General features: G+C 41.5%; 1 protein-coding gene across 3 annotated transcripts in view; it reads right to left on the bottom strand.

Annotated features, from left to right (window-relative positions):
- Positions 1 to 9,050: 9,050 nt before the first annotated feature.
- Positions 9,051 to 19,605, bottom strand: part of ARAP3 (ArfGAP with RhoGAP domain, ankyrin repeat and PH domain 3) — a 56,420-nt gene continuing 45,865 nt past the window's right edge. For all 3 annotated transcript variants that reach the window (XM_060774262.2, XM_067467706.1, XM_067467707.1), the window contains 3 exons: positions 15,476 to 15,613; positions 13,511 to 13,549; positions 9,051 to 11,195 (listed from right to left, as the gene is read on the bottom strand). In XM_060774262.2, coding sequence (XP_060630245.2) covers positions 10,569 to 11,195; positions 13,511 to 13,549; positions 15,476 to 15,613 — 804 coding nt within the window. In that variant the 3' untranslated portion in view covers positions 9,051 to 10,568. The remainder of the gene's footprint in view (positions 11,196 to 13,510; positions 13,550 to 15,475; positions 15,614 to 19,605) is intronic.

The following is a 19,605-nucleotide window of genomic DNA, read 5'->3' as shown; positions in this document are numbered from 1 at the left end:
AAACTTCAGCCAGAAGCTCAAGGAGAAACATGGGAGGCGGAACGAGGTTGGCCCCCATCTGAATGAGCCAAAGTTGGAGCAGAGTCATAGAATCATAGAATCAAAGAGTTGGAAGAGACCTCATGGGCCATCCAGTCCAACCCCCTGCCAAGAAGCAGGAATGATGCATTCAAATCACCCCTGACAGATGGCCATCCAGCCTCTGTTTAAAAGCTTCCAAAGAAGGAGCCTCCACCACACTCCTTGGCAGAGAGTTCCACTGCTGAAGGGCTCTCACAGTCCGGAAGTTCTTCCTCGTGTTCAGATGGAATCTCCTCTCTTGTAGTTTGAAGCCATTGTTCCTAGTCTCCAAGGAAGCAGAAAACAAGCTTGCTCCCTCCTCCCTGTGGCTTCCTCTCACATATTTATACATGGCTATCATATCTCCTCTCAGCCTTCTCTTCTTTAGGCTAAACATGCTCACCTCCTTAAGCCGCTCCTCATAGGGCTTGTTCTCCAGACCTATTATCATTTTAGTCACCCTCCTCTGGACACATTCCAGCTTGTCAATATCTCTCTTGAATTGTGGTGCCCAGAATTGGACACAATATTCCAGATGTGGTCTAACCAAAGCAGAATAGAGGGGTAGCATTACTTCCCTAGATCTAGACACTATGCTCCTATTAATGCAGGCCAAAATCCCATTGGCTTTTTTTGCCGCCACATCACATTGTTGGCTCATGTTTAACTTGTGGTCCACGAGGACTCCAAGATCTTTTTCACACGTACTGCTCTTGAGCCAGGCATTGTCCCCCATTCTGTATCTTTGCATTTCGTTTTTCCTGCCAAAGTGGGGTATCTTGCATTTGTCACTGTTGAACTTCATTTTGTTAGTTTTGGCCCATCTCTCTAATCTGTCAAGATCGTTTTGAATCCTGCTCCTGTCCTCTGGAGTACTGGCTATCCCTCCCAATTTGGTGTCGTCTGCAAACTTGATGATCCTGCCTTCTAACCCTTCATCTAAGTCATTAATAAAGATGTTGAACAGGACCAGGCCCAGGACAGAACCCTGCGGCACTCCACTTGTCACTTCTTTCCAAGATGAAGAGTCGCCCAACTTGGAGCTCCCAAGGAAACCTAACCCTTCCTTACCCCTTTCTAGGCTCATCTATTTCTTCTTTACCCCTCTCTAGGCTTTACCCCCTTCTTTACCCCTTTCTAGGCTCATCTATTTCTGTTTTATTGACTATTCTAAAGCCTTCGACTGTGTGTATCATAATAAATTGTGGCAAGTTCTTGATGGTATGGGGATACCAAATCACCTTGTCTCTCTCCTGAGGAATCTGTATAAGGACCAAGAAGCAACAGTAAGAACAGACCATGGAACAAGATTGGGAACTGGGAAGACACTGAGAACTGGGAAGCCCTGGCCCTTGAGCGCTCCAGCTGGAGGTCGGCTGTGACCAGCAGTGCTGCAGAATTTGAAGAGGCAGGAATGGAGGGCGAAAGAGAGAAATGTGCCAAGAGGAAGGCGTGTCAAACCAACACCGACCGGGACCGCCTTCCACCTGGAAACCAATGCCCTCACTGCGGAAGAAGATGCAGATCAAGAATAGGGCTCCACAGCCACCTACAGACCCACAAGAATTCTGATACTGGAAGACTATCCTACTTGGCCAACGAGGGATCACCTAAGTAAGTAAGCCAACGAGGGATCACCTAAGTAAGTAAGTAAGTCAAGATTTGAAAAGCCGTCCGTCAGGGTTGTATACTCTCACCCAACCTATTCAACTTGTATGCAGAACACATCCTGCGATGTGCAGGGCTTGAAGAATCCAAGGATGGGGTGAAAATTGCTGGAGGAAACATTAACAATCTAAGATATGCAGATGATACCACTTTGATGGCTGAAAGCGAGGAGGAGCTGAGGAGCCTTCTAATCAAGGTGAAAGAAGAAAGCGCAAAAGCTGGGTTGCAGTTAAACATAAAAAAACCCCAAGATTATGGCAACCAGACTGATTGACAACTGGCAAATAGAGGGAGAAAACGTGGAGACCATAACAGACCTTGTATTTCTAGGTGCAAAGAATACTGCAGACACAAACAGCAGCCAGGAAATCAGAAGACATTTATTTGGGAGGAGAGCAATGACCAATCTCGATAAAATAGTGAAGAGTAGAGACATCACATTGGCAACGAAGATCCGCATAGTCAAAGCAATGGTATTCCCCATAGTCACCTTCGGATGTGAGAGCTGGACCATAGGGAAGCCTGAGCGAAGGAAGATAGATGATTTTGAACTGTGGTGCTGGAGGAAAGTTCTGAGAGTGTATTGTCGAAGGCTTTCATGGCTGGAATCACTAGGTTCTTGTGGGGTTTTTTGGGCTATAGGGCCATGTTCTAGAGGCATTTCTCCTGACGTTTCGCCTGCATCTATGGCAAGCATCCTCACTACCTCTGAGGATGCTTGCCATAGATGCAGGCGAAACGTCAGGAGAAATGCCTCTAGAACATGGCCCTATAGCCCGAAAAAACCCACAAGAACCTAATTCTGAGAATGCCTTGGACCACGAGAAGATCCAACCAGTCCATACTTCAGGAAATAAAGCCCAACTGTTCATTGGAGGTAACGATAGTAGAGGCAAAGATGAAGTACTTCGGCCACATCATGAGGAGACACGTAAGCTTAGAGAAGACAATGATGCTGTGGGAAAAAAGAAAGAAAAGGGAAGAGGGGCCGACCAAGGGCAAGATGGATGGATGGCATCCTTGAAGCAACTGGCTTGACCTTGAAGGAGCTGGGGGTGGCCACGGCCGACAGGGAGCTCTGGCGTGAGCTTGTTCATAAGGTCACAAAGAGTCAGAAGCAACTGAATGAATGAACAACAACAGGTTTTTCGGACTGTATGGCCATGTTCTAGATCAGTGGTTCTCAACCTGTGGGTCCCCAGGTGTTTTGGCCTATAACTCCCAGAAATCCCAGCTAGTTTACCAGCTGTTAGGATTTCTGGGAGTTGAAGGCCAAAAACATCTGGGGACCCCAGGTTGAGAACCACTGTTCTAGATCTAGAAGCATTCTCTCCTGACGTTTCACCTGCATCTGTGGCAGACACCCTCAGAGGTTGTGAGGTTTGTTGGAAACTAGGAAAATTGCGTTTATATGTCTGTGGAAGGTCCAGGGTGGGAGAAAGAACTCTTGTCTGTTGCAGCTACTGTGAATGTTTCAATTGGCCACCTTGATTAGCATTTGATAGCCTGGCAGTTTTTTTTTGGTATTTCCATGAATATCTGAGAGACTCTCAAGCAATTCAACATAATTTGTGGTAGCCACAAAAACAAGGTTTCTGAAGTATAACAACTATTTTCCAAGCAAGTACCGCAGGGAAGAACACTTTCAAACCAGGAACAGATTTTTTTTCCAATTTCAGTTATATAGTGTACTCTAGGGGTCTTCAAACTTTTTAAACAGAGGGCCAGGTCATAATCCTTCAAACTGGAGGGCCAGATTATAATTTGAAAAAAAAAATGAATGAATTCCTATGCACACTGCACATATCTTATTTGTAGTGCAAAAACATTTAAAAATACAATAATTAAAATGAAGAACAATTTTAACAAATATAAAATTATTAATATTTCAATGGGAAGTGTGGGCCTGCTTTTGGCTGATGAGATAGGATTGTTGTTATTGTTGTGTACTTTCAAGTAGTTTCAGACTTAGGTTGACTCTGAGCAAGGGCCAGGTAAATGATCTTGGAAGGCTGTATCCGGCCCCCGGGCCTTAGTTTGAGGACACCTGGTGTAGTCTGTAGGAGCAAGCCACAAAGCAGACAGTGTACGCCAGTGGTTCTCAACCAGGGGTCCCCAGATGTTTTTGGCCTTCAACTCCCAGAAATCCAAGTCAGTTTACCAGCTGTTAGGATTTCTGGGAGTTGAATGCCAAAAACATCTGGGGACCCCAGGTTGAGAACCACTGATGTACGCCTACCTCCTTCAGAGTCCAAGGAATGGGCCTCATAATGGAACTTGCAAAGGGCCTCATTTGTCTTAAATCCAGCACTATTTAGGGACCTCCCCATTGTAGATAGTTGCTGTTAAGGAACCATGGGCATACCTACACAAGAGGTTCCCAAACTTATTTGGCTAACCTACCACATTTAGATTAGTGGTTCCCAACCTTTTTTCCCCACCTAAGCCTCATTAAAATCTTTGATACCCCCTCTCCCTTGTGACATATAATACTATGTAACAACATTTTTGTCCCTGGGATAGAAATGTAATTTCCTAATTGGCAGTATAGTAAAAAAAGTTTATTTAACTGCCACGGTAAGACAACTTCCTATATTAGATTCAGGCTGAAACTTGTCCTGTATCTATTTGCAGTGTTCATACCCTTGTTCATATACATCTTGTATTGCACGTCATCCTGCATTTAATTAGTTTTATCAGTTTATTAATCTGCTTGCAGTTGTTCACCTTTTATTGCGGAGCTAGCTGGGTCTTTGGACTGTAATAAAGTTTTGATTTGATTGATATTAAACTAGAAAAACATTCTGGGGGACATCCTGCAACGCATTTTGTTATTGTTTTTCAATGAATATCTCACATAGTCTTAACCAATTCAACGTAGTTTGAGGCAGCCACAAAAATGAAGTTTCTGGAGTATGACAACTACTTTCAAAGTAAGTATCACACTTTCAAACCACGATTAGACTTTTTTCAAATTTTGATACATAGTGTAATCCTTATTATTGTAAAGTTGAACTCTTCACATGGAAAATGCAAGATTTCTGCACAGTAGCAACAATAAAATAAGGAGAAAAAATAAATAAGGAAAAGTTGTCATGCACTCACAGTAGGTCATTACATGTTGCCCAGTATGATGGCTAGAACAGTGTCTTCTATATGTAAAAGCAGTAAAACCCTGTCCAGACTACATAGATGCAAAGTACTGTTAAGCCAGACACCCAAGGCCATAATAAGTAAGTAAAAATAAAATAATTGAGTCAAGTGACTTCCAGACTGTATAGGATGTTTTATCATGCAATTTAGGAGACTCTCCAAACCCTGTGGAAGTTTGATATTAGCTGATCCAAACTTAGAGTGCACCCACATTGCAGATTTAATGCAGTTTGACACCACTTTTGTTACAGTAAGTCGTAACAGGATCAAGTATGTGTGTGTGTTAAAGAAAACCTTATGCTGTTAATTATTATGTGCAGCTGCTAATGTAGGTCAACTAGTAAGTTTGGACCACATCCGGTGAGGTATAACTGTATGGTTTTTAGAATACAATTCAGCCTTTGCTCTGAGGAGTCTTTGCTCAGGCATTTTGCTCAACCATTTCTACCGCTCTCTCATTTGGAAGATGAAGAAACCTTATTCTGTATTGCTTACAAAGACTATGTAAGTTTGTTGCACTGTTTATAATAATGCAAGTTTATGTTTTAACTCTGCTGATAAGAGTAAAGTTTTTTCTATTCTTTTTCCTCTTGCCTGGGTGCAATGTTATTGTGGAGCCCTCAGTGGTGCAGTGGGTTAAACCCCTGTGCCGGCAGGACTGAAGACCGACAGGTCGCAGGTTCGACTCCGAGGAGAGGCAGATGAGCTCCCTCTATCAACTCGAGCTCCTCATGTGGGGACATGAGAGAAGCCTCCCACAAAGATGGTAAAACATCAAATCATCCAGGCGTCCCCTGGGCAACATCCTTGCAGACAGCCAATTCTCTCACACCAGAAGCGACATGCAATTTCTCAAGTCGCTCCTGACACGACAAAAAAAATGTTATTGTGTCTTCTGCCTTGGACTTGACTGAAATATGCTTAGCGCAACAACTTTAACTACTATGACAAAGTACTGTGGAATCATAGGAATTGAAGTTTGGTGAAGCACCAATACTATTTGGCAGAGAAACTACAGCTCCCATGATTCCATAGCATTGAGCCATGGAAGTTAAAGTGGTGTCAAACTGCATTAATTCTACAGTGTAGATGTACCTTCGTATCAAGCCAACATGGTACAGTGGTTTGGCTGTTCGTCTAGGACTGAGGGCCCTTCCACAAGGCCATATAGCTCAGAATATCAAGGCAGATAATCTCACAATATCTGGTTTGTATTGGGTTATCTGAGTCCACACTGTCATACATTCCAGTTCAAAGCAGAAAATGTGAGATTTTACCCAGCTTTGTGAAAGGGGCCTTGGAGACCAAGGTTTGAATCCCACTTAGCTATGGAAAGTCTCTTGGCCAAATCACCCTCTCGGCCTCTGAAGCGGTGGCAGAAATCCTCTGAGTAATGCCAAGAACATTGCATGTTAGGTTCACACTGGGGTTGTCAGAAGTTAGAAATTATTTGAAAACAGACTGCAGTCCAAATAGATCAGGAATAACTAGCTGTGCTAAATTAAGTTAGCTAAAAACAATTTGGAATATGAAAAAAGAGAATTAACTGCAATTCTCTTAAATAAAACACAACAGGGTGAGTTCCTTTATCTTGCATTTGAGAGTATCTTGTATGAGAGTTCATGGTTTAAAGTTTTCTCCATTAATAGAAAGTTTTGAGCTGGAAGCAATCTACTAGCATCCCTTGGAGGCCACCCTCTTATGTGTGTAGCAGTGTGATGTGGGGTAGCCCAGAGCTAATCATGAAGTGCAGAGCCTGAATGTCTGGTTTTGTTATTCTTGTTCTGGCCATTATTAGCAGCGTATATAGTGTGGTTTACAATGACCTTTGTACAGATAAAGCTTTGGATTGAATAGACTTTATTGCTGTAGCAGAAGATACCCTTCTAGTGTGTGATGTACTGATGCTCACCAACAATTCCTATTCTTTTTTACCTACTTCAGCTAAAGATGCACTTTGCAAGCCTGAGGCTGTAAGGAAGAGAGAGTAAGGAGATTTTGCATGGTGCTTTGGGTCACTTCTGCCAAAGTATGGGGCTACCTAGATTATTGGCTTTCTAAATGCCAGACCTCCCCAAATACAGCTGGCCTGTATAGTAGTACAGAGGGTGGTAGCTATAATACAGAAGGCAACTTTCCCCTCCTCTTTGCATGAAAAAAAACCCCTGTATCCAGCCTTGGTGTTTTGGCACCACCTTGTGGCCTGACGTAACTCTGTCCTTTCTATTCTCAGCCATTTATCTCCAATTTGGTCTTCTATCAGAGGAATTGTGTTCAACCTGGAGAAATCCGGTCAAAATAAGTTGGAACCTGGAGCCTAGATTAGTGAAGGTGGTGGCAAGCAAACACCTACCTACTTTCAATGACTTCAGGGCCAGAATTAACCCCAGAAGAGCTCAAGGAAAAGTGCTTGCAGGCATTTTCCCCCAGATTCATTTGTAATCTTTGGGATTTTCTGGAGTGACATTTCCAAAGCGAGGTCCTATAAGTGGAATAGCTCACTTGAGCAAATGTCCTCGTCTTTAGAAAGATGAAAATCTCAGACACTGGTGTCCTCAAAATCCTAGAATAGACTTTTTTGTGGTCAGACTTGTAGTATCTAGAATGGATAGTTTTCTAGAACCATCAAGTTGGAAAATGGCACTCTGTCATTGTCTTCTGTGAGCAATGGTCAAATCAAGGTTGGAGATGACAATTGATCTCCCTGAAGTTAAGGGAAATCAGAGGATACCCCACTAGGCCTGCTGGTTCTGCCCCTGGCAATTTCAACAGCACTGAAAGTGATGTATAACCATGGCTGGAGTGGAAGGACTAGCGATGAAAGCTCATTACACTATGATATAAACCTATTGGATGATGGAAACAAGGCTTGCCTATCCAACGTTCTTAATCAATAAATAAAGTGTTGGAATACTCCTAAGAGAGGTTATCTGAATCCCAGGGTTCTTACAAATACTTTTTGATGTTGACCATTGAGTAGCCCTGGTGGAGCTAGAGATTTATAATTCATAAAAGTTGAAGCCACAAATGTGGAGAGTCAACTGTATAATAAAGCATTTGGATTTAGACATGGCATCTGTGATGCCATCAGTGAATAAAGAGGGATGATAAATGTGGACATAAGTTGCATAATATCTCACACAGATACTTTGAAGGCATCTAGTTGGTGGACACAGCACTAGGATAAGAGGAGTTCCTTACATTGTTGGCATAGGAATGGACAATAATAAGCCCTCACTCTTGGTGGCAACCATGAGATTTGTGGAAATCTTCACATTTGATGGGGTTTAGGCAGAACCTCATAACTGGTAGAAAAGTGGTGGCTCAAGTGGCAAACTTCCACACGAATATTTGGGAGAATTGAGGATCACTGGATGTTTTTAAACAGCGGTTAAATGGCCACCCCTTGGCAGTGCTTTAGTGGTAGATTCCTTCACTGGCAAAAGTTTGGACTAAATGTCCCAGGGAAATCTTCCAACTCTTATAATTCTATGACCGCACAAATGTGGAACTGGTTTCCAAAAGGTACTACTAATTCAATCTAAACAAATTTTGCAGGAATTGAAAAAAAAACATGCTTACACTATGCATCCTTCTGCAAGAGGCAAAGAGTAAATATACCTCTTCTAGTGGCACAGTCCCAATTTGATTCACTGTCTCCTGGCTACTATTTCCCTTTCAAAATTCATTGAGAGATTCAGTCTTTGATCTCCCCATGGTTATGTCTAGGTATGTCTTGAAGAGTCTATCAAATGATAGAGTTTCAGGTTTGTTGCCCAAATGAGTGAGAAGAGTAGGGGCTACCTCATTGTTTCAGAATGTCAATATAACTCCGCATGAGTCTTTTCATCACCACTTTATTTCCTTTATAATTCTTTTAAAATCTATCTCTCTGGTCTTCTGTCACAATCATCACCATGCATATAAGCAAGTGATGATTTGAACTGTATCCCCTTCCTACATGGAAGAAGGAATGAGTTCTATATTGTCTAGGTTTGGCTGCCACAGGCCACAAAATTTGCTGGTGAAGAATATGCGCCTCCACTCTGTCCATCACCTGAAGAAGACCCTATGTTGTTCTATGAGTTTTCACATCTTATGCTTTGTCCATTTACCCCTCCCACATGATTTCCAAAGAGGGCCTGAAGTATTGCCTTACAACTGCCAAGTCACGTTGTTGTTTGCCTTTGAAGGCTGCCAGCATTGCAATTTATTTCATCTCTAACTCACCAAGCACAAGATATATTTATCACAGACCAATTGATTGCAGTCTCCCCCACCTCTGAAAGGTAAACCTACTTTCTGTTGTGTTGGTATCGAGTCAGATGTTCTGAACAACAAGGCAGAGCAAAGCTGAGTTTCTGACTCAATACTTCAGGCCATTCCATGGATATCAAGGAAAAAGTCTTGGTGGGTCCATGTACAGTTCCAGGAACCTTGTTCTAAACATTTACAATGCACCAGATTCACTCCTAGGAAGGGAAATTCACCCTTGAAAGACTTATCACAGGGAAAAGTTGTCTCAACTGAAGCTATATCACTAATCCTTGTTTCCACAATAAGCCAAAATTTTCAAAATCCAATTATTACAGGGATAGAAAGTGCAGCAAAATCTTCTGAACAAGGCCACAAATAGCAAAACAAACACCGTAAGAGGGTTATCTCTTCCCTGTACTATCCAAAGCATGCATGCATGCGTGTGTGTGTATGTATATATAAGTGTGTGTGTGTGTATGGAGTTACACTTTAAAAATGTACCTGTTCTGACTTACACCATACAAATTCAACTTAAGACCAAACCTACAGAACCAATCTTGTTCATAACTTGGGGACTGCTTGTACTGTCACCTTTCTCTTACACAAATATGCTCCGTGGTTTTATCACAGGTTTATAAGTCTTTTTGAGATTACCGGTGACAAGCAAACTCTCTTGCTCTGTATTATACAAAATTCTTTAATCCAATTTGCAATATAAATATTACCAGATTTGCCTTGTGCAACTGGGATTTCCTTATCCTTGTAATAGCATTTACTCTTTAGGCCTTGGTTAGAAATATGTGCAGGCCTGTGTATACTCTCTGAACAAGCCATCTAAATTCTATACCATAAGCACCTGAGGTCGGGTGACATTTACAAATTATGGTAGTTGAGCAAATTTTGCAAAATGTCAATTCTCTTTTTTCAGTTTGTAGCATTTTATGTAACTCATTTTGTTTTGGCAGTACTGTGAAGAAGCACTGACTCTTTCAAACCATTTCTCTGACATTCAGAATTCCAACGGATTTTGTACACACACTTGCATTAAGGATGGGATTCCCAGAAAGCTGAATCTTCCACTCAGTGCCACATTGGGAGAAAGAAGTTTGGCATGACACACAGACCTGAGTATGTACAGAGTTATAATGCATATAGATATAAAATGATGCTGTGACAGGGCTGAAGTCAAGGCAGGTATGCACCATTCAGCACAGTGAAACTCCCCTTCTTGTATCTTACCGTCTACCATTTTTCCCAAACTGTAGCAGTGACTGGAATATTTCATGGTAAAATATTTTTAGTGGACAGTAAGGGGAGAAAGTTCTTAAAGCTACACTTTGAGGAAGAATACGTGTCTGTATATGCCCCAGATAAATTGTATAGCCCAAAAAGCACTATGACTCTATTTTAGGGTCCCTCAGTACTGAAGTTTAAGAGCTCCCAGTCCTTAGATTATATGAATCTTCCAGATGAACTTTCCCATCCTCTGGTGGAAGAGTCTGCTTTCCTGTTGTCACTGGCAGAGTCTGGCATTCATTCTTCCGGAGGATGGCTGCGCTCAGTTCCTGCATGAGCTTATTACCAATGGATAAGTCTGCTTGGGAGCTTTTCCTCCTGATTTCACCAAATTGAGTCTCCATTCCAGCAGGAGGTTCTGGGTGGAGGGTTGTGACTTCGTTTGGCTGGTCCTGCTCTCTTTCTGAGGCAGGTGGTCCTTGAAGCTGTCCAGACTCTTTTTCAGCTGAAGTTGTTCCATGTGCTGGGGGTTTATTTGCAGTGGAGTCCTTCTGTAACTCCAGGCTAGGAGTCTTCTGCAGGCATCCTGCTTTCCCTACATCACTTCCTGATGCTCTGGGAGCAGGGCAGGGAGGCAGGGAGTTTGGCATCCTCTGCTCTGGAGCAGTAACTGGCTTCTTGGTCCGATCCACAGGAGGGAGCAGGGAGTCACGGAGTTCCAGAAAACCCAGGTCTGTAAAGGTGCCAACCTCCTCATAGACAGGTTCGGACTCTTCTGTTTCCTGCTGCTCTTCTAATGAACCCTGATGGATCTTCATTGGCTGTAAAGGTCAAGACAAAAGGCATCAATTGAAGGCTATGCTTGCTTGTTTCTTGGGCCTGAAACACAGATAAACACCTGCTGTCTTAACTATCTGAGACTTAGACTTGACATGGGAACTGCATTGAGGTGGGGTCTTAGCCTAATAATAATAATAATAATAATAATAATAATAATAATAATAATAGGTTGTTGTAGGTTTTTTTTGGGCTATATGGCCATGTTCTAGAGGCATTCTCTCCTGATGTTTCACCTACATCTATGGCAAGCATCCTCAGAGTTAGTGAGGTCTGTTGGAACTAGGAAAATGGGTTTATATATCTGTGGAATGACCAGGGTAGGACAAAGAACTCTTGTCTGCTGGAGCTAGGTGTGATTATTTCAACTGACCACCTTGATCAGCATTTGATGCCCTGGCAGTGCCTGGGGCAATCTTTTGTTGAGAGGTGATTAGATGTCCCTGATGTCCAGGTTGGTTCATCAGGTGCTCTGCTATGGCTGATTTCTCTGGTTGAAGTGGTCTGCAGTGCCTTTCGTGTTCCTTGATTCCTGATGAACCAACCTGGACATCATATTATTTGAGAACACAGAAATGCTGGACCACTCTCACAATCACCATGCCAGACTACACAGAGAAGCCACTGAAATCCACAAGCATGTGGACAATTTCAACAGAATGGAAGAAACCATGAAAATGAACAAAATCTGGCTACCAGTATTAAAAAACTCTAAAATTACAACAACAAAACAACAGAGGGAAAACAATCAGGGACATCTAATCACCTCTCAACAAAAGATTGCCCCAGGCACTGCCAGGGCATCAAATGCTAATCAAGGTGGTCAGTTGAAATATTCACACCTAGCTCCAGCAGACAAGAGTTCTTTGTCTTATCCTGGTCATTCCACAGATATATAAACCCCTTTTCCTAGTTCCAACAGACCTCACTACCTCTGAGGATGCTTGCTATAGATGCAGGCGAAACGTCAGGAAAGAATGCCTCTAGAACATGGCCATATAGTCCGAAAAAACCTACAACAACCCAGTGATTCTCAACATATAAATATGAATTATAACTTAACAAACTAAAATTACATAAAGAGCACAGCCTGTTATAACAGACATAAGACAAAACTTCAGACATCAAATGGAAACAATAATTTCCCATTTCTTTGGGGTAAATAGATTAATCATTGCTCAAGATATCTATTGAGCTGGTGGGGTATCAACTATTAATCAGAGGTATGGTAACTATTAATCAGAGGTATAATAAGCTATCCAGTGCTATGGGGTCACAGTTTTTCAAGGTACAGGAGTACAGGAATATAATACTCCAGTCTCTGATCTTGACAAGCAGCCCGAAGCTTGTGGATCACCCAGGTCTAGTGAAAACCCATTGAAGTGACATGTGTTCATGCTCTGCCAACCCTTTGCCTAGTAGGCTCCAGGTTTTAGGATGCCTGAATCCCATGGCTTCCCCTAATTCAGCATCTGGCTTTGTTTTAGGTCCTGAGATGATCCACAGCTCTGACCCTGAGCTGTGGATCATCTGCAAACCAAGTACTAAGCTGATAAGAAAGGCAAAATATGTCTGCTTGACCTGTCTTTTTACAAAGGTCTAGAGAAAACTAAACCTGGGATAGAGAGTATCCAGTCTGATACACTTAAGCAGAAAGTACTGACTAATATCACATATATTCTGTAGCACAACTGGATTTCTTTATGGGTTGTTGTAATCTTAAATGAAGGCTAGGCTATGGGGCATCACCCTCTGGCCATGGTTTTTGCCCCTAAGAGTTGTTCATAATCTCAGAGCATGATCTAGACGAAACAGAAAACTTGATTCAGATATGAACAGATACTCCTCCCTGCACCAATCACTAAATACCATCTGGCACCATTGATTTTGAATTCCTCTTATGAAAACTCCATCGCAGTAACCAGGAACAACTTTTCCACCTTTTGTTGAAGAAATGGATTTATTTGTCATGGATCGTATCTATTTCCTTCACTAGCTTTAATAAGGGTGAATCAGTTTCCTGGGGCAGCTGCTTCATCTTGCTTAATAGCAGAGCAGCATCTCTATGACCCCATATTACCATATGTCAGTTGGGCTGGGCCTGTAATTATGTGAACTGGGAACAAACAATTTTAAGTGAAAAGGGCAAAAAAGAAGATCCCAGAAAACTTCCTAGGAAACCAATTTAAGGAAATGATGTCTGGACTGCCTTCACTGTATCTGATACTTGCTTTTAGGATTAACTTCGAATTTATGTTATTGATCTTGATAAATATGTAGAAAATGAAGAGATACTTACAAAGAACATGGACAATGTCCTTCGGGTATGTAGTCGGTGCTGAAAACAAGAGATGAAACACAGACAACAAGTGAGAGGAGAACTATCATTACTACTGGGTTAATGTGGAGAACCTAGAAGAGATTAAGGAGATTAAGAGATTAATTGACTTGGTCCTCCTAGACCAGTTGTTCTCAACCTTCCTAATCCCATGACCCGTTACGACAGTTCCTCATGTTGTGGTGACCCCCAACCATAAAGTTATTTTTGTCACTGCTTCATAACTGTAATTTGCTGCTTCATAACTGTGTATTTTCATTCACTGGACCAGATTTGGCACAAATATTTGATATGTCCAAATTTGAATACTAGTGGGGTTGGGGGATTGATTTTGTCATTTGGGAGTTGTAGTTGCTGGGATTTATGGTTAACCTACAATCAAAGAGCGTTCTGAACTCCAACAATGATGGAATTGAACCAAACGTGGAACACAAAATTCCCATGACCAACAGAAAATACTGGAAGAGTTTGGTGGGCATTGACCTTGAGTTTTGGAGTTGTAGTTCATCTACATCCAGAGAGCACTCAAGCAATGATGGATCTATACCAAACTTGGCAAGAATGCTCAGTATGTCCAAATGTGAACACTGGTGGACTTTGGGGGAAAATAGACCTTGACATTTAAGAGTTGAGTTGCTGGGATTTATAGTTCACCTACAATCAAAGAGCATCCTGAATCCCACCAATAATAGAATTGGGCCAAACTTCCCACACAAAACCTCAATGACCCACAAAAATACTGTATTTTCTGATGGTCTTTGGTGACCCCCTGACACCCTCTTGCGACCCCTCCATGGGTCCCGATCCCCAGGTTGAGAAACGCTGTTCTAGACCAAACTTATCATCTGACTCCTTCACTTTTCTATCAGCCCTGTCCTTGCAACTGTATTACACAAGCCCTGCCTTTCCCATGAGCTTAGTACATGGTCATTACATTAGGCTGTTAGTTGTTGTTGTTGGTTATGTTTTTATGATGTTTTGTATTTGTAATTTTTAGTGTGTTATATTTTAATCTCTGTTTGACCGGGCTTGTCTCTATGTAAGCTGCCCGAGTTCCTTTGGGGAAATGGTGGCAGGATACAAAAATAGAGTTGGGTTGTTGCAAGTTTTTCGGGCTGTATGGCCATGTTTCAGAAGCATTCTCTCCTAATGTTTTGCCTACATCGGGATTGTGGCGCAGCTGGCTGAGTGTCAGCTGCATTAAGATCACTCTGACCAAAAGGTCATGAGTTCGAAGCCAGCCCGGATTGGAGTGGGTTTCCAACCAATTGTGTAGCCTGTTGTCGACCTTTGCAACCCGAAATACAGTTGCATCTGTCAAGTAGGAAAATTAGGTACCACCTTAAAGTGTGGGGAGGCTACATTAACTGATTTATGAGGCCATAAAAAAAGACTCCAGCAAACAAAAAAAAAAACAAAAAAAAGACATTCCAGCGGGGAAGCATGCGGGGAATGCGGAAGTGCTTCATCAGTGTCGCAGATGGACGATGAAAGCGACAGCTCCCCTGGCGGCCAGAAAAAGTTAAATAGCCTCTGTGTATGTCTGTACATGTTTGTATGTCAAAAATTGGCATTGAATGTTTGCTATATATGTGTACACTGTAATCCGCCCTGAGTCCCCTGTGGGGTGAGAAGGGCGGAATATAAAAGCTGTAAATAAATAAATAAAATAAATAAATCTATGGTAGGTATCTCCAGAGGCTGTGAGGTGATAAAATGAAGTTGTTGTTGTTGTTGTTGTTATTATTATTATTATTATTATTAACGAGGAGCATTTTACTACTTTTGGGCTTGTTTGGGAGAAAGAAGGAAATATATAACCAAATGGCCGTTTGGTGTACTTTGGTAAAATAACTGTGATACATTGAGATGAAGCTTTGCTTCACAGAAAAGCCAGATATTAACAGAATACAGGCAAGGTCTTACCAAGGTCTGATTAGCAGAGAGCATTGTGGGGTTGGTACTGTCTCCACGGAGAGGAATCAGGGGCATGGTGCCAAACTTCTGCTTGGCCAAGTCAGAAGAAGAGCGTCGACGCAGGATGACTGTACGGATGCTGTCATGCTGTATGCAGAAAAGAAAGCAATTATTTATTGTTATTCACAGTATGGCATCGTCAGCCATCCATGGAACTGTATACTGTATTCAGTTTGCTCACATAAACACTGAACTTTTTATTTCTATTGATAGACACTTGAAAACATATGTACTTCAATAGTGTGACATTAAATGTGATGAAATCTCTGTTCTTTCCAATTCATCTGGCAAATTGCTGCACTGTTTCTACTACACAAAATGATGCTTACAAAAGACTCATGAAATACAATTGCCTGTGCCACCTTCTTCCACTGCTTTCAGAGGATCACTAATTTACTTATGGCAACAGCAAAACAGTGGTGTCTCCTATAGGCACTCCCAGAGCCACTGCTCTTCTAGATGAATGTCCTGCTTGTTAAACTGGCCAAACCAGATACTTCAAGCAGAGCATGAAGGCAAGAGTACTCTCCTGTATCCCCATCATGTGATATTCAGAAGTGGAATGATTCTGAATGTGGATGCTCCTATTTTGTTTTAAAGTTTAATAGATATCCTATTAAGGATTTATAGAGTCTTGCTTATCAAAAAGAGACATTACATTGCAAGTGTGGTAGCAAACCTATCAATGGAATATAAATAATGTATATTCTGCCCTACCTAGATAGAACTTTGGTCTTTCTTTCTATCTGTCACAATAATTATGTCTGAACTGGGACAAACTATGGCTGGATTAAAAACTAAGCCAAGATCAAACTAATTTCTCAACCATGCTTAATAATAATAATAATAATAATAATAATAATAATAATATTTGGAACTTGTGCCACAAATACCATCTGCCTGCAACAACTAACTGGTGGGATCACAAGCCAGAAAAAGTTACAGAGAATGAGCACATCAAACTTCTCTGGGACTTTCACATTCAGACAGACAGAGTTTTGGAGCACAATACTCCTGACCTCACAATTGTGTTAAAAAAACGAAGTATGGATTGTCGATGTTGCAATCCCAAGTGACAGGAGGATTGAAGAGAAACAACTGGAAAAGCTGACACGGTGTGAGGATTAAAAGATCAAACTGCAAATACTCTGGCACAAACCAGTAAAGGTGGTCCCAGTGGTCATCGGCACACTGGGTGCAGTGCCTAAAGACCATGGCATGCGCTTAATCACAATTGGCGCTGACAAAATTACCATGTGCCAGCTGCAGAAGACCACCTTACTGGGATCTGCACACATTATTCGCCGATACATCACACAGTCCTAGACACTTGAGAAGTGTCTGACGTGTGATCCAATACAACAGCCAGCAGAGTGATCTTGTCTGCTGTGGACTTATCTTGTTGTGTTTCTAATAATAATAATAATAATAATAATAATAATAATAATAATAATAAAATTATATTCTGTCCAATCTCCCCAAGGGATTCAGAGCAGATTCGAGCATATACAGACACATTCAATACCTAGAAACAACAAAACACAGATACACAGATAAAGGTTTACTTCCCCTTACGGTTCTGAAGGGTAGTGCTCATCTCCAGCTTTGGGGATGGTGTTCAGCTCAATTTCTAAACCAAAGAGCTTGTGTTGTATGTAGACTCCTCCTAGGTCATTTGGCCGGTATGACTGAATGGAGTGCCATTTACCTTCCTGCGGGGGTGGTACCTATTTTCATGTTTTCAAACTGCTAGGTTGGCAGGAGCAGGGCTAACAGCAGAAGATGACCCTGTCCCACAGATTCAAACCACCAGCCTTCTGGTCACCAAGTTCATCAGCCTAGCGGTTTAACCCATTGTGCCACTGCGATGCAACAATGCTATTTGTTACATACTTTCACCCAATTATAGTTATACTAGGAGTTAGAGGATCTAATTACTATTTCCTAGTTTAAGGCAGAGGTCCTCAAACTTTTTAAACAGAGGGCCAGGTCAAAGTCCCTCAAACTGCTGGAGGGCCGGATTATAATTTGAAAAAAGCATGAATGAATTCCTATTCACACGGCACAGATCTTATTTGTAGTGCAAAAAAAACCCCACTTTAAAACAATGCAATAATTAAAATTAATAACAATTTTGACAAATATAAACTTATTGGTATTTCTATGGGAAGTGTGGGCCTGCTTTTGGCTGATGAGATAGGATTGTTGTTGCTGCTGCTGTGTGCTTTCAAGTAGTTTCAGCCTAAGGTTGACGCTGAGCGAGGGCCGGGTAAATTACCTCGGGGGACTGTATCTGGCCGTCGGACCATAGTTTGAGGACCCCTGGTTTAAGGCCTTTTTGCCAGTCCTTCAGATCTGATACTGGGAATGGGCTGAGTTGAGAGAATTATGTGAATGCCAAATATGCTGCTTCATTAATTCAAATTTAGTTTGGCCAAATACTGCACTCTTTATGATTATTTTGGAGAGAGAACAACACTTTGGATATTTCATACTTCTGAACTGCAGGAGATTTTTCCTCTATTGAACCTTGGAATATGAAAGATTTTCTTCCGTTTGTATAATTTAAGCATGAGTAACTGAGCAGCAACTCAAATGACCATCTGTTGAATAAATGTTCTTCCTTCGCAAGATGCATGCTTATTACACAGCCAGCAACTAATTACATAGAATTCTTGTGAAATTAAAGAAGAACAATCATCCTGTGCCACCACATATACACACCTGTTGGTAGACAATACTGATATAAGGAACAAAGCTTTGGTTACAAAGTGTGCAGTTACTTAATTTTTACAAAACCTGCGTTCAAAGAATTTCCATCTTACAGTTACAAACAGAAAACTATTACAAAGCAAAATTCTGTTATAAAGAAAAGGGTCCTTGAAGACACTTCTGAAATTCCTACCGGAATGTGATAATTAACGTTTCAGAAATTTCATGCTTGCAAAGAAAACCCTGGAGGAGAAAGCTGAAGAAGCTCTTTGTTGTAAAAACAAACACAGCTAATTTTTCCCTTTCTCCAAATACTATTAAAACAAACTTTTTGGCAACAGGATCCAATGATACCTTCTCATTTCCCTGACTGTGATATATGCTGCCAACTTGAATTAAGGCATAACCCAAAACAATGACGGAACACCTGTCCCTTAAATGAACATGGAAAAAGACCAGTTGGCTGGGATTGAAGCATTATCTAGTCCTGCTCCTTCTTTCCCACAATGGTCAACCAGATGTCTCCAAATAGGCCAGAAGCTGAGCTCAGTAATGTGGATGACACGGATTAACTTGATGTAGAATGAGACTCTCTGGGCACAGGAAATGCCTCTACAAGTCCCACTGGGATGAACAGATACCGCACAAAAGCACAGTATGCTCCATCCCATTGTGTTTAAAGGAAAAAGAAAGAATATAGGGAGTGCTGGGGAAAAAGAAATGGAAGATATTGGGGGTTGGTGGCTCTTATTTTAATGGGGTAGTGTTTACAGTTTTTTGGCAGGCTTTGAAAAAGCTATCTATGTTGTGAAACCAATTTAGGCATCAAGTTTGGAGAGCTGCTTTAGTTTACAATAAAACCTTGAGTGGATTCACTATCCTGAGGATTTTGGAGCCACCAGTTACTATGGTCTTAGTTTATAAACCTCCATTCCTAGCTCTGAGAAGTAAAATTATTTTTTTTGTCCTCATACTGTATGCAACCATGTAGCCAAAGAAGGGGAGACCCATTCCCTTTCTTCCCTCTCATTTTACATTTGGAGCCCTCAGTTGTGCAATGGGTTAAACCAGGGGTCCTCAAACTAAGGCCCGAGGGCCGGATACGGCCCTCCAAGGTCATTTACCCAACCCTAGCTCAGGGTCAACCTAAGTCTGGACTTGAAAGCACACAACAACAACAACAATCCTATCTCATCAGCCAAAAGCAGGCCCACATTTCCCATTGAAATACTAATAGGTTTATATTTGTTAAAATTGTTCTTCATTTTAATTATTGTATTGTTTTTAAGTGGGGTTTTTTGTACTACAAATAAGATATGTGCAGAGTGCATAGGAATTCATTCATGTTTTTTTAAAATTATAATCCG

Source organism: Anolis sagrei, chromosome 4 (genome assembly GCF_037176765.1).
Source record: "Anolis sagrei isolate rAnoSag1 chromosome 4, rAnoSag1.mat, whole genome shotgun sequence".
Classification (NCBI taxonomy): domain Eukaryota; kingdom Metazoa; phylum Chordata; class Lepidosauria; order Squamata; family Dactyloidae; genus Anolis; species Anolis sagrei.
The sequence above is the reverse complement of the archived record's forward strand: the minus strand, read 5'-3'. Positions and strand labels throughout refer to the sequence as shown.